Here is a 16,208-nt window from a genome sequence, read left to right as displayed (position 1 = left end):
AGCACTATACTATGGGACTGATTACAACTTTGGAGGAGGTGTTAATCCGTCCCAAATGTGACGGATATACCACCAGCCGTATTACGAGTTCCATAGGTTATAATGGACTCGTAATACGGCTGGTGGTATATCCGTCACATTTGGGACGGATTAACACCTTCCTCCAAAGTTGTAATCAGGCCCTATATGACTACTACTAATAAAAGCGCTTAGGAACATATTATTTTGAGTTACTATATGCACAGAATGTGAGTGGCATTTGGAATAACACTCAGTGAAGCGTGAACGGAGTCTTGTCTTTGGGTTTCAGGACTATGAGGACACTAATCTTACCAAGGTTAATATTGTTATGTTTCTCTCTACCGGCTCAAAGGTTTGTGTGTGTATGGGTGCACTGTGTTATGTTCTTATCACATTTTGCTCTACTGCAAATTCTTCGTCCTGGGTGGGTTCATGACTCCACTGCTTTCGTACCTCAGCCTGCATCGAACATCCAACCAACACAAATGCCCTCGTCCTGAGTATATTACAGGAAGCTATTAGGAACTAGCAGTCAGTGGGAGTACACAGGGTGATATGTTTCTATGGGTACAGATCTCATTCTTCTCTATTTAGGTTGCAGCCTCGGACACCTAGAAGGAACGCCACCTCTGACACATCCAGAACCTCATCCTCCATACCCCAGCCATCATTACCACAAACGGTATGACGGTTCAGACCGCCATATGATGAACACAGTAGTGAACTGCCCGCAAAGCAGCCAGTTTACTCCTACCCACCACTGCACCAGATTCAACCGGCAGGCTGAGGGTAGGCACTTTTGACCCAGCGGTGGAGGCCAGACCGGCGGTGGGATAATGATCCTGTTTCCACCAGGGATTTCCTGGTGGTAATCCCTGGCAGAAAGTAGACGGGTGACAGGAATTCTCATTCCTGTCACCTGTATGTGACACACCAGCCCCCCCTTGCCACAATCCCCACCCCCAAGCCCTTAGAACGGCTTCCATACCCCACCCCCTGAACCCTAAAAACTGACCCCCATCCCTCCTCCATCCAATCTCCCTGTAGGCCTCTCCAAACCCCCCTCAACATCCCTCGCCCCCCCACCTCCATACAGGTCCCCCCAACCCCAACCCCCCACATCCACATGCACCCATATTCCTACATGCAAGCATGCATTCATACATGCAGACACACATCCTCCCTTCACAAACACACACTCCCATGCACTCACACACTCAACACACACACACCCCTTCCCTCTCAGACAGCACTTACCTCTTCCGTGGCGCTGCTCCGGGAGAGAACGGGCTCCTTGGATGCTGCTCCGCCAGCATCGCTTCGTCTCCATACACTGCCACGCCTGTGACTGCATCATTATAGGCGTGGTGGTGTCTGGACTAATGTGGCGGTGAGGGTGGAGCAGCATCCACCCCGCCACCGACCACCAGCATGGCGCATGGCAGGCCTCACCACCATCAATGGCAGTGAGGCTCCATGCACCAGAACATGGCAGGACGCCTGCCACTGTCACTGGCGGTCTTCCGTTGATGGTCAGCATGGTCGGCAGCAGGCTATCCCACCATGCTCATAATGAGGACCTATCTCTGAAATAAGACTGGTCCATTGAAATGAAAATCTCAGAGGCAAATTAAATCCGATGGTATATCCTATGGATGAACTAACTAACATTCTAATAAATTTCAATCATTGCACTGTCCATGTCCAGGGATTCTTCTGTGAATTGGTGCATCCTCTTTAAAAAACACACTGTAAACACCATCACATGAAACGGTCCTACAAAAATAAACTTGGAAATTAGACCCACAAACTCATAATATAGATTTTAGTGTGAAGGATCATTGAATGAAATTAACTGCACTTTTTTGCTGTCCGATTTAACACAGCAAAACAGCAATATTTTGCTGACACTACATCATGTAGTCTGGAGTGGCCTTTGCAAGCTGATTTAGCAGGATTAGACTACACAAGCACAGTAAGAGTGATCACATAAAGACAACATTTGTTTGGTAGATCATGTTCTTTTGTAGAACTGCTATAAATATGAAGGGCATGTTGCAAAATGTTGGTAGGAGATTTTCAGAACACAGAAAGAGCTGCTATGAATACAACCCAATAACACCATTCATACACCATCACCTAAATACTGTTTGTGCTGTTTCATGCACTTTAGGAAAGTGTCAAATATCCAAGAATTGAAGTTTAAACATTGGTTTTATCCCTAGGAAGGATGATACCTACTTTTCGGACGGATCTCAGACAGTGCACATGCCTCCATTTAAATCCAATGCATTGAAAGTTACATGGGGAGTTCCTTAGGACTCATCCCTGAGCCCCACAAATTCCAATGCTGACATCTTTCCATTGGCTGCCCTGGTCCAAACCTTTTGTTTCAACTTGGTGGCTTACCTGATGAAACCCAAGTAATTATATCTATTTCCGACAATTCTGATGTTACTTGCTCCAGTATTTGCCTCTGCCTGAGCCTTGTTGCTTAATAGAAGAATGACAACTGCCTTAAGCTTAACAGTTACAAATCAGACATCTTACTTTTTTGCAAATTCTGTGTGGTGTCTGGCAGAGCTCAGTTCTCCCTTCACCTCTTTTACCCAGGTTAGGAATTTGTGAGTACTTTTTGATTGTGAGTTATCCTTTGCGAAACACATCAGTCTAGTTTTCAGTACATGCTTTAACCTCCTTCAGATGTGAGAATATGTTTTCCTCTGCTCCTGGAATCCTCACGCAAGAGCATAATCCATGCCTTCATCACATCACACTTGGATTATAGTAATGATAGATTACCTGGCCTATACATTACAGATTGTCCAGAACTTCACAGGTAGACTGAACCTTAGTCTAACTCCTTTAATTTCCATTTCCCTTCACCTGAAGAATCTTCATTGGCTGCCAGTTGAAAAGCATTTTCAATTTAAAGCCCTTTGCTTTGTCCATCAAGCTGTCTACATCGCGAGCCTGATATACCTTAGTGATACATTTATTTATATTGCCCTTCCCAAACTTTGAAACCCTCTTTTATTTCCGGGAAGCAATCCAATTTATTAAAAAGACTAGAGAGAGTGGCTGAGCTTTCTCCTTCCTGACTTCCCCTCTAGCAATCAATAACATGACATGACTTAGAAAGCAGTGCAACTGTCTGTTTAAAGCTGTGTTTCCATGGATACTATGTAGGACTTAGAAAGACACACTATAGGAGGCACAGGATCTCAATGAAGTTTGACCCATTAACGTAGTAGAGACCATTAATTTTCAAAATGTGGTGTTTGGAGGGGCATCCTATCATGTTACAGAATATATGGCGATTGTAAAGAGGCCACAAACAGGAAGAAGCCATTGAAACAGTACAAATGTTATGATTAACCTATTAATCTTTTGCCAGAGTAACACAGGTTTTGTAGCTACTGTAATTGTGACAGCTTTCATGAGAGATCACCATTTGCAAAAATGAAATCTATATTTTCAAAATTCGATAGTATAAAGTTCTAATTCTATTTGCAGAGTTGCACACAACAGAGAACTGGAATATTGTATTAAAAGCTATAATAAAAAATAACTATAAAAACACATACACACCTAAGAAAAGATTTTGAAGCAGATAAGGATAAGAGGGCTGTAATAAGATTTTATCTTGATATGGTGACAACACCATTACTATTGAGCAGAAATCTTCCCAATTCAAAATAAGGGGAAACACTTAATTTCATATCTTCATGAAACATAGAAGAAGAGATACGTTTTGTAAATCTATATTTACCTATATAAACCTACGATCCTGATATGGTTGCAGGTGATATTCTGGATTTGATATTTTCGAAGGACAAGATTAGTTACCTCTATATTTTGATACTCAACCCTAGAAATAGTCCCAAGGGCAACCTAATCCATATTACTTTTCTCATTTTTATCTTTATTTAAAAGGTAGGATATATCACTGTGTATTATTTGATTTGTCTTTATTTCTCAGATTTAAGCCTGCTTTGCAAAGCTCTTGTGTATTTACAGAATATATTTAGCTAAAATAAATTGCAACCATGTGAAGAAAATGTAAAAGACAGAAATTGAAACATACTTTTTATTGTGTTCAGTCTGATTATATTTAGCTTCACCATGCAAGATAAAATATTGTAATAGCAGCAACAAATGCAAGTAAAAATAAAAATCAAAAATACTTTGGTTGAACATGTTTAAATGAGATGTTTTGAGCATTACAAGTTGATTTTCTTTATAATAAATTTGCTGTAGACTGTCTAATGTTTTGTAGGTTCCTGACCCACAATACTATGTTTTATTTCACTTCACAATGTTATAAAACATCATCTATACAGCTGCCCATGACAACACATAAATTATAATAATTAATGTTTTCTAGGAAAGTGCTATAAAGAACAAATTTAGGAAAACTGACTGCTAATCCTCCAAACATGTTGAGCTGTCATACTGTGCACAATGCATGTCTAAAACATGCCAAGTTACTCAAACAAATGTACATAGAAGAGACACTGTTACACTTGCTCTCCTTTTATTGCACACCAGGTGCAAATTAGCTCATATTGAAAAGGATAATATACATAGGACTAAATCTAAAATTTAGTTTAATTCTAATATTTAACTGCAAAAATGTATTCTCTACACTAAATTTACAAAGGTGTATTTGTGTATACATGTGAAAAGGCTTTTTGTGTGATACATATTCCCAATTAATGGTTTAATTAAAAGTGGATACATTTGCATTTCCATGACACACCTATTTCAGTTTGAAATACACACTTGGCTGCTAAATTGGATACCCTTCACCGGTGGGTCATTCCTTCAAAAACTAAATAAGAGTTGTTTACAATAATTGTGTGTCAAATACACTGAAGCTGGTGCAACTTCCTATATCTGTGACTGTGTTCATTTTTCTGCAAGGGTGATCCCATTGCCTTTTCTCAGCTGAAAACGTCATTGACAAACATTTAAGGAAATAGATTTAAAAAGTATTAGAAAACAAAAATCATTACAAAGATTGGCCTTTTATCTAGAAGTTTGCTTTAAAAGACAGAAAATAAAAAAATCATCTACAAGCACCAACAAAAAAGAGAATAGCATAACATGAATGCAATGTTTAAGAAAAATATTTTGTCCATCAATATGGCTCAATAAAATACCTATTTAAAACAATGATTTTATTACAAACACATGCTTTAATTCATAAATTCCAAAGTGTCACCTGCATCTGTTAGCATGCAGACCTCACAATAACACTGATGTTTTTTAATTTGCTCTTCAGAACTTAACTGGTCAACATTCCCCCTTTCACAGTATCACAAAGGAAGAAATGTAAACATTTTCTGAATTTTGTAAATGTGTTTTTTCTATATTTTGTAGTCATGGGAATTCTATCATGAGATTCATGGGTCCGATTCACAAGCTCTGTGTTAAGACGTATTCTTATAGTACTCCTAGCTTACATGTGGAATTCAGGACCAAGCTATGAGTACTACCAGAGTAAGTCACACCTAGTTATAGAGAGCTCCTCACAAGTTGGGCCTCTGTTTCATTAGTTGTTGGGTTTGATAGATTTTGATTAATGGATAGGAACTACACTGATCAAACCATAAACTCATATCCTCACTGGCAATTACTGCATGATCAGAAGTGTTTTCCTTATTATCTGCCAAGAAACTGGTATAGTCTTTTGATGGAATTTTAGGTATGCTGGGTCCTGAGACACAGAACACATACTATCCAGTATTTCAGTACTTTTCTCTGCATTTCTTTTCATAAGGTGAAGTAACCAATGGATACACTCTTTCATACTTATCACAATAAACTGTACAAGGAATACCTGACCCTCAAGTCTGAGTTACTAGTCTGTCATGTCTCTGTATAAAGTGTACTCATGTAAACTTGATACAGTTAATGTATTAGGAGCATGCATGTCATGATATGGGAATGTAGTACTAATAATGTTATTATTGCTGTTGTTATTGTTGCTATTTCTGTTACTTCAATCCCTATGGTTTTCTGTAACAAGCTCGTCAACACCACCAAATCCATTTTCCTTCACAACACTTTCAACTACAATCTCACTGCTTTCCCCGGCATTTATTCCACTTTCTTTTCCATCTCCTGGAGCTTCACTTGCATTTACGTCCGCACTCACTATCTCATTTGCCTGGCCATTCTTTGCATTTTCGTGTGTTTCAGTTTCACAACCTGGGGCTCCATGTTCCAAATTAGAAACCTGGGATGATCCATTTTCAGCAGGACCTGGTGTTGCTCCTTTTGTTGATGCTGAAAGGTTGTCTTCAATCTCAAGCTCCATTTCTGGTACTAATAAATCATTTAAATTAGCATTTCTAACTTGAGGTTCATTATCTCCAGGTGGCCATTTTGGTTTCCCCAGTTTGATTTCCTCTTCAATTGCAAGTGGTTTCTTCTGCGTGTCACTTGAAGGAGGCCATGCTATTTTTAATTTACCTCTTTCCATTGTTTTCTTTAGATTATCTTCAAAATCATTATAGTAATCTTGTTCAGCATGACTCTGTAATACCGGCTCAGTTTCCATTTCTGTATTTGACTCCATGACTGTTATTTTGCACAAGTGGGTCCCTTCAATGTCAATGTTACTGACTGAGCCTTTTGGGGCTTTAGAATTCCATTGCTCTTTGTGTTGCTTGTGGCCAAACCCTTCATAATAATTTCCTTTAGATTTAAAAAGTTGTTTAAAATGTGGCTTACAGTATATCTGGCCATGTAGTGAAGCATAGTTTCCCAATCTAAGGAGAAAAAATAATGTGTAAACATGTGCAGGTATGATGGTTTATTTATTTTTCATTAATAATTCACATAACCATAACATAGACATCGCAAAAAAATAATACATTTCTTGAAGTCCAAATATTTCAGCTTCATGTGAAGCAGCAGTTTAACAACTAGTGTTTTGACAAGTTATTAAACATAGCAACAGCCATGTCAATTAGAATGATAAAACATTCCCAGTTTTTTAGTGTGTTTGACTTAAAGGCCTTTGTTCATGGAGAGGTATTTTCTGTGCAGATATTTTTTTCTGACATTTAGAGCGATCTTTTGGGAGGAGCAAAATGACGGCTGCCTGACTGGCCGTGTGCACACTTGTCGACCATTCAACTTGGTCTGGGAGCGAAGGGAGAGAATGGATGGAATGAGGAGCTAAACGTGGCAATGTGTGGTGGAAGCTGTGCCAAATTGCTGTAGGACTTTTGCCGAAAATCTAGAATGGAGTAGTTGTAGAACACTGATCGCTATACTCACTCTGGTTTGTTTAGGTGGTGGTTCAAGGAAGGTTCTACATGAACTTTGGTCCCAAATGGAGCATAGGGTGTTTGGCATGCCAAAGAAGACCATGGCCACCATGGCTCCAAAGGGCCTCCAGAACCTGCAATTTCGAGCTAGCGTCTGGGTTTGAAAGCAGGCTCCTCTTTGATGCGGAGTCAAGGTGGGAATGCTCGAATCTCACACTTGGAGAAAGGCATGCATGCATGTAAAGGAAGACACCCTGTCAGAAGTAAAAGTGGGTGACATAATAAACACTGGTGCTGGAAATTGGAGGAAAATGGCCTCCGATAGCGGACATCTTTGGAGTAGCCGGTCTGCCTAAAAGACCCTTGGAAGGCAGAGAAGGACAATCTGGACATCTTAGCGAGCTACCTCAGTCACCTATGGAAGCAAGCTCTAACTTACAACCTGGGGGGTTTAATACTACTGCAACTACAAAGACTTGCCCTAAAGAGATGGTTGCAAAACTAGGCCTCATGGAGGGTCTCTTGGCTCATCGGTGGCTCTGGATGGTTGGCAGCTGTATGGAAGCGAGAGCCAGGTGCTCATTAGCCCTCAGGTCAGTGAGGGGGCTCTGGCATGGATTTCTTGAATGTGATCACTGCCACTATTCAGTCTTTGGACTATAGCTTAGGCATAAGAATAGTACCGGGCAGCAATAGTATAGCTGGGGCTGCACCTATTTCTACCATGGAGTATATAGATGCCGGGAATGTTGTTGCTTGCACAGATGGGGTAATGAGTTGGTCCAATACAGAGATAATGAGTCCAGAATATGATAGAATCCCTGCTGAGACCCCCAGGAGAGGCGGGTGCACTACAGATGATGCTACTACAGGTTTGGGCTCGAGCCCAGCAAAAGCACTAGATGCTCTGGGTTCACTGGCTCAGAATGTTTTGGTGTCAAATAAGAGAAAAGCGCATTGGTCACGCCCTGATACTACTGTAGAAGGTAGCTATATCTGCAACACCACCATAGGGATACCAGACCAGGGTTCGGCTGAATCTGGGAAGAAATCAATAGTATCTGGATGGAGTATTTTAGGGGGGATTAGGGAATATAGGAATTCCCTTAAAATGAGAAGTGGGATTATGAGTTGTAGTATTAGGTGGGCTGGGAGGTCTTTTTTGCTAGATTTTTATTTTTTTTGCTAGGGTTGAATTAATTTTTGTATTTAACATTGAATCATGTTTGTTATAAATTGGTCGGCATTACTGTTACTGAAATGTAAGCTGGCTTAGAATTACAGTCGTGTCTGATGTGTGCTTTGGTTACTTACTGGGGTATGCTGGTTTTAGTATTGTTCTCTCTCTTCATGTTTATAAGGAGGGTTGGACTCTATTTTATGCTGGGGGAGGGGCCACCAAGTCCATTTTACAGACCTTATACGTCTGCCTGCTTGAAGTGGTTGGCAGGGGTGGGTTGTTGGGGATGAGGGGTTCTCTTGAGAGAGGGAAAGGTGGACCCGAGGGGAGGGGGTGAGATGGGGGTAAAAAGGATGGTTCTACACAAGATATGGAAAGGTCAAAATGGGATGCAGGCATTGGGTAGGTAGAAATGACAGTCCTTTCAGCTAGGGCTTTTTTTCATGAAAAGGCTGCTTGAAAGAAAGTGCAATCGGTGCAGATAGGAAGCTAACAGGTTGCTTCAGTTAATATTTGTGGGCTGAATGATTACTATGAAAGGAGACTTGTGGTGGAAGGATTGAAGCTTTATAAGGTCGACATTGTCTGCCTGTAGGAAACTCATATCGAAAGTTTTAAGAAATATTTTTTGGATTCTCTGGGGTACCGGATCTTTGTACACACCACTCAGGGGACTACCACAATGTGGGTAGGTATTCTGGCTTGTAGTAATGTAGTAGAGGTTACTCAGAAATTGTCATATAAGCTTGGTCGATGGGCCCCAGTGGAGTCTGGTTGGGGGCTGTGCTGTTCATATTTATTCAATTTATGGACCAAATTTAGATGACCTGTCAGTAATTAACTTCTATAGTCAGTGAAGAATAAAATATACATATAAATATGCCCCAAAAGCTCAGTCTATGGGACAGTATGAGGACAGAAAGCCTAGAGTTTTTCTGGCTGTACGGGCCATCAAAGTAAATCATGGTTTGGTTGATGTATCAATGCAGCTGAGGGCTCTTGATCCAGGGCATACATGTTATTCAGCGCCTCATAGGAAGCATGTTATGCTTGATTATCTTTTAGTTTCCACTGCCATCCCTAAAGGGTTGAGAATTGAAAAACATCAACGGATCCTGTCAGATTACAATCCCTTAGTGACAAATGTGGAATTCGGGCATTGGCAAAAAGGTTTCAGCCTCCGACTTGGCCTGTTTGACAGAGGGCTGCTATCAGACAGTATGTGGATCACATGAAGAAGTGGCTCCTGAATAGGCATAGTGCTCTCGGTTGAGTTGTCAGGGATGCCTTAAAAAGTGGGATTAGAGGGGAGACCCTCAGCTTTAATCTCCATAGACAGAAAATTCTGACTCAAAGCTTGAAAGCTAGTAGCAAGGAGCTGCTGAGTTTGGAGGCTCAGCTCATTCAAGTACCAATGGATGCAGAGCATCACAGAAAGTGATATCTGGAGTTCAAGTTATGAAGGTCAGGATTAATCATATTGATCCAGGTAAGGCTGCCAAAAAGTTTCAGACCCGTCGATCTGAATGTTATTAGTATAGCGAAAGGGTGCACAAACTGCTGGCACTTCAAATGAGGCAAAGGATAGTTCACAGTAATATTCAGGTTATTAAGGATAAGCAGGGACAACTGGTGAGCACTACAGAGGTGATAGTTGGGGTATTTTAGTAGGTTTATGGAAATTATATCAATTGAAGTCATTCCTATAGAAAATTAGATTGGTCAGTATCTAGGCCTTGCAGCAGGAGGGCAGCTAGATGTGGAAAAAAGGGTTGCCCTAGACACTTCAATTCCACTTGAAGAAATAGAAGCAGCCTTGGGGCACTTGCGTCTGGGAAAGCTACTTGCCCAGACAAAATCCCACTTTACAAGGTGTTTTTTTTCAGAATTACGGTCTCCCTCAAATCTTATTTAAGGATGTACCGCCAGGGTCACAAGCGCCCCTCTCTTAGGGGTCTACTAATATTACTGCATTCAAGAAAAAAAGAACCAGGGTCCTACAGGCCTATTTCATTAATAAAGAGAGATGCAAATTTATATGCAAAGATCTTGGCTTCCCGACTGAGTAAAGTGATTGGTGAACTGGTATCTCTGTGGCAACATGGATTGATACCTAGGAGGGAGACTACTGATCACAGTGGATGGGTGATTGCATTATTTGATAAAGGTGGAGCTACAGGTGATCCCATGCCCCTGATATTACCTGATGCCAAAGAGGCTTCTGATTGGTGATTTTGGACCTTGCCCTTTTTGCAGGGTCATCCCCCATACTCGTTGCCTCCTTCCTCCTATTTTTTTCTGACCAGTTTTTGTTGGCTTTAGGACTCTGAGCACTTTACCACTGCTAACCAGTGCTAAAGTGCATACGCTCTCTGTGTAAATTGTATTGGTGTTTGGTTTATCGATGATTGGCACATCTGATTTACTAGTAAGTCCCTAGTAAAGTGGACTAGAGGTGCCCAAGGCCTGTAAACCAAAGATTAAAGTGGGTCTGCTGCACTGATTGTGCCACCCATATGAGTAGCCCTGTAAACATGTCTCAGACCTGGCTCTGCAGTGTCTGTGTGTGCAGTCTTGCACTGCCAATTCGACCTGGCAAGTGTACCCACTTGCCAGGCCTAAATGTTCCATTTTTGTATATGTAAGGCACCCCTAAGGTAGGCACTAGGTAGCCCCATGGGCAGGATGCCGTGTATATTAAAGGTAGGACATGTGCTAGTGTGTTGGTGTTACATGTCGTAACAGTGAAATACTGTTGCAAGGCCTATCTCATAAGGTAACATGGGACTGTAGATTCCCATTGGGAGCAGATAGGGATGTGGAGTTTGGGGTCTCTGAACTAACAATTTAAAAATACATCTTTTGGTAAAGTTGGTTTATAAATTATCAGTTTGAAAATACCACTTTTAGAAAATGGCCATTGTCTTGCTTAAACCATTCTGTGACTCTGCCTGCTTGTGTATTCCCTGTCTAGGTCAGATTGACAGTTGGGCTGTTTTTGAATCTCCACTAGACAGTGACACAAAGGGGTGTAGCCTGCATAACGTGATGGGTCATCTGGGCTAGAGTGGAGAGAGGAGGTGACATTTATACCGGAGTGGGCTGTGTCTGCCCTTACATAATGCAGTCTTCAACCCCCTGGTGTGTGTCTGGGGCAAGACCTTGGCAAGGCAGGATCTTGTGACCAACAGAGACTTTCCTTTGAAGTTAGCTAATTTTTCTAAACTGGTGTGGTGTCCATTTTGTAGTTTAGGTTCTCACTGTATTACTGAGTGTGTTGGTATAAATACTTACATACTGTCTTTGAGATAAGCCTGACTGCTTGTTCCAAGCTACCAAGGGGGTGATCAAGGGTTGTCCTTGGAGTGTATCTCCCTTACTCTGACTAAGGTGAGGGGGTCTCTGCTTGGACAAACTGACTGCCAACCAGAGACCCTATTTCTAACAGGTGGCATGGGATTACCTATGAGCTGTACTTAATGTAATTGAATACAAATAAATGCAGGAGTGTGGCTAATGAGTGGGCACAACTAGTGGATAATCGTAGAACTGAGCAAGTGGTGTATCTGGGGGTTAATATCAGGGGAAAAGTAAACAGCCAGGTGATCAACTGGGGGAAAACACCTACCCTAAAATCTATGACCTGTTGATGGGAGAAGAGGCACATTTTTGTTTAAGAGTGGTGGAACCTAGTTACTTTAAAAAGGTCAAATTTAAAACAATGCAATCCGCATTTTGATCCAGGTTAAGCATACATTGGGGAACGGATGATACTGTCACCATCAGTGGTGTAAAAAAACTTGAGGGGCTCCTCTGCGAAATACATCAAGGGGGACCCCTCTAAACCTAGCCAGGAGCTGTCAGGCATGGTCCTGCCACCCGTGCACAGTTTACTGTCCTGAGGGGACACCCTGGAGCTTGCCCCTCCTCCCCCCGCACTGCTGGAGTTGCGGGGGCTATACGTCAGTGGTTACTATGCTACTTTGCGGAGAACGCAGATCCTCCCAGCCATTTTTCAAGATAGCTACTGTATTAAATGGGAACAATGGGGAGAATGGAAAGTTGGGGACTTTTATGGTTTTATTTAGCTGAAGTCGCTTAATAGGATGCAGTGGGACTTTAGATTGGATAGGCATGATTTTTTTAAAGTTTCTCCAGTTTAGAGATTTTTTATTAAATGTCCCAGTGGAGTGCGTAGGGGTGGGGGCAGGTGATAGAGCAATTTAGAGATTTAGCAGAGTGCAGGATTAGCTCAATCTATCAACACTTGAAGGAGTTTATGCAGGATGATCTGGCAAAATATTCAGATAAATGAAGTCTGCAGTTAAGCATCAACCAAAACTATTTTTATGAACATTTGGACAGAGGCCAGTTGGTATTACTGTCAGCAGGGTTGCAAGCTCAACACTACAAGACACTTGTCAGTCTTGACTATACCCCCTCAAAAATAGCCAGTTGGGAAAGAAGTGCACTGGCTTGGTCAATATGTACAGCAGCTGTGCTAGGCTGGAGAGGCTTAAACAGGGAATTGCTAGTTTTCTGGAGTCGGTTTTACATACATAGATCTTTTTGTCACCCCCACTTGTTCTATTGCAAGAGGTGGTTGGGCAATATCAATACTTTGTTTTTGTAGCAGTGGTTCCATTCTGTATAGCTTCAGACTGGCTCAAACTTTCTACGTATCATCTAGAGATTAACCTGTAGGCCCATAAGGCTAGAGCTGGGAAAAGAAGGGAGATAGGATTTGGGCTCCAATCTCAGAGTGGTTGGGGGAGGACTCCATGGAAGGATGGTGTAGGGGGGCTTAATAGGGTGGTAACCTGTTTCTTTTATGGAGTATAAATTAATATGGGCTGCATTATTATCAAATGGAACGGTGTTTAGTTTTAGGATGTTTTCTGTTTTTTAAATTATCTCGTATGAATTGGATCTGAAGAAGTCATAGATTGCTCATATCTGGGCTGCTCTTATCAATTTATTGAGCTTTATCTATGCCTGGGTTCGTTGTTGCCATTGTTTTTATATGTATTGTTTCTCTTGTGAGCAAAGAGGGGGAGGTAATTAGGGGATAAAAATGTTAAAAATGTAATAAAATCGATATTTATTTTTAAAAAAATAGCGATCTTTTGCAGTTAGAAAATTTGTCTTCCAATTAATTTTTTAATGAGAAGTGGCTGTGGGACTTCGATAGTTAAAAGGTAGATACCAGTGGATTTTCCTTTTATCATATTGTTTCAAATGTAGCAATGTTGGACTGGGTAATATTTTAAGACTGACTAGTGCTTTCTGATTCAGTGATATAGCTGGTAGTCTCATTAAATCACCCAGCACAACTACTTTTCTTGTTTTAAATTGTGGTCTAAGGAGTGGGGGAACAGTTTCACATGATGTCTAAACTCCTGTGAAAGATGTAACTAGGGATCACCAGACAAATCCATACCATTCTCAGTGCTAGAAAAGACTTTGCTTATGGCTGTATCCATTCAGCCTGTGGAACTGACCTCCATAGAGATGGAGGCCATTTTGTCTTTGGCAACAGTTGCGCCTGATGGGAACATTTGCTGTAGAAGCTGTAGTTTTTTTAGGGCAATGTAAGACTGGACGAAGAGGCTAAATTTGTAAGATGATTTGTTAACAGCAGTGCTGGAATTCTGATGTGGACTGAAATCAAATATAAGCAGAAAACATGCAATGCATGAACAAGCATCCTGTTCAAGGCATACCACCAAAGTGGCTGCGATCACTGGCAATCTGTAATAAACATTTCAGAAAAATGTCAAAGGTGAAGCTGTCTTTTTGAAAATTAAAATCAGGGAACTATATTTTGAACCAGGATGTGGTTTGACATCCAAGTTGGCAAACCTGTTTAGAATTGTTAAACAGGTAAAGTGCTTTTTTTTTTTCTCACGTCCAACTATTCAACTTTGACTAGCCTGGGTCACATGGATGTTGTGCTGGATTCATCAAGTGCTGGGGAACATAAATCGGGTTTAGCACCGGGTTACTCTCACTGAACATATCTGAGTTTCACATTGACTTACAACAGGAAACATGACATTTCTCACTTAATAGAAACCATATTAAGCACCAGATTTCAAATGCTCAAAAGAAGGTTGTAGGAGGTGTCTTTGTTCCTCAAATATATGGAGGATGGTCTTTCTAAATTTATGTTCCAAAACTTTAAGGTAGTGCAGTTTCTTTTTCTTCTTCCTTGAAGATGCTTTGATACTGGTAAGTTTCCCACTGATTTTAATGCTAAACTCTGGACTGAGTTTTATTGATCATATTCTACACTGTTTCAATTGATATATGTAATGTTTTATAGCACATTTCATTGCTTTCAGACATGTAGTTTGCACTTCAGCCATTTCCATTACAAGATTAGCATTAAAAATGTCATGTGTGCTCTGTTTTTATTAATTTTTAATATTTTCAGAAGCATGATGCTGCAAATTCTTTATTTTATGTTATATAAAATTTGATCAGTTATTCTACTCATCAGCACGTAGTAAGATTTGCAATTCTGATCAGGTCAAGCTACTATGTTTAGGTCAGGAATGTTTTTTTTAAGAATGCTTATCTTCTTTGATGGATTAGAGGGCTTACACCAATAGCCCTGTTTCTCAGAGTAATACAGTGTACTACTTAGTCCCTGGAGTTAGCTGTCAGTACTTTCGCATGGTTCCAAATGTCATTACTCAAATTCATAATGATATGCACAGCTGTGAACTTTTATGGAACTTGAATGACAGGAGTTGTGGAGTTCTCACAATAACTCAAATGTATCTTCTCAATGAGTTCCAAAAAAAGTGAAGTGCATATTTTGAAAACGCCATATACCAAAGGGTGACATGAAGTTAAGTTCTACTTACCTTAATTTACTACTGCAATAAGTGCAGGAGAAGCATGTCTTATGGTAGATCTGCTTGTCTGCCACCAGGCATTCCATTGGATAAACTGTCTTTTGACACAGAATACATGTTTCCTGTCCCTGAAGTTGAATTTTCTACAATGAAATAAAAAAATATATATTATTTTCAGTTTCACAGTTTGATAAAAGTTCCTTCTCTATGTAATTTCTAGAATACAATGGCGAGGAAAGCTATTGCTGATTAAATTTAAAATGGCAGTCACCACTGTGAAAAAAACAAGATGAAGGTTTCCCAAGCCAAAGAAAGTATACGTTTGAAAGTTAAGGCCAATGTGTGTTGTGCATCACACAAATGTGTTAAAATATTCCTTTAGCATGTGTTATATATGCTTTTTCATGATTCCAGCAACTTGTCTACATAAACTACTTCTATTTTGGAATCTAATTTCTTAACTACAGCATGACAGACTTTAATCTGAACACTGCAAACTACTCAGGGTAATGGTGATATCTGGAGAAGAGGATATTATGCTACATAAATTAAAATAACGAGATAATGTGAAATACCCCACTGGACTCTTCTTTCTGTCTACCGTAAATACAGTTAGATTATCTTAATGTGAGATGTGGGTGGAACTTTTCAGTACAAATTTAAATGACCCCAATTTTTCAAGATGTAGTTTCAGAGTAGGTGCAAATAATTTTTACCTTTATTGTTAAGTATTGAGGGTGGGGACTGAGGCCATTCCAGGATTTTCAGACTTCTGCAGGGCAGTACATGTAAAGTTTTATTTAATTATGGTCTGCCCTTGGAGGGACACCCCTGTGGAGTAGTGCCCTCAGTGAAGTAAAA

General features: G+C 40.5%; 1 protein-coding gene across 2 annotated transcripts in view; it reads right to left on the bottom strand.

Moving 5' to 3' along the window:
* Window positions 1–4,097: 4,097 nt before the first annotated feature.
* XIRP2 (xin actin binding repeat containing 2) overlaps window positions 4,098–16,208 on the bottom strand; it is a 960,073-nt gene continuing 947,962 nt past the window's right edge. For both annotated transcript variants that reach the window (XM_069225265.1, XM_069225266.1), the window contains 2 exons: window positions 15,357–15,490; window positions 4,098–6,800 (listed from right to left, as the gene is read on the bottom strand). In XM_069225265.1, the coding sequence (XP_069081366.1) occupies window positions 15,396–15,490 (95 nt within the window). In that variant the 3' untranslated portion in view covers window positions 4,098–6,800; window positions 15,357–15,395. The remainder of the gene's footprint in view (window positions 6,801–15,356; window positions 15,491–16,208) is intronic.

Source organism: Pleurodeles waltl, chromosome 3_1, assembly GCF_031143425.1.
Source record: "Pleurodeles waltl isolate 20211129_DDA chromosome 3_1, aPleWal1.hap1.20221129, whole genome shotgun sequence".
Classification (NCBI taxonomy): Eukaryota; Metazoa; Chordata; class Amphibia; order Caudata; family Salamandridae; genus Pleurodeles; species Pleurodeles waltl.
Note: the sequence above shows the minus strand (reverse complement) of the source record. Positions and strands in the feature narration are given on the sequence as shown.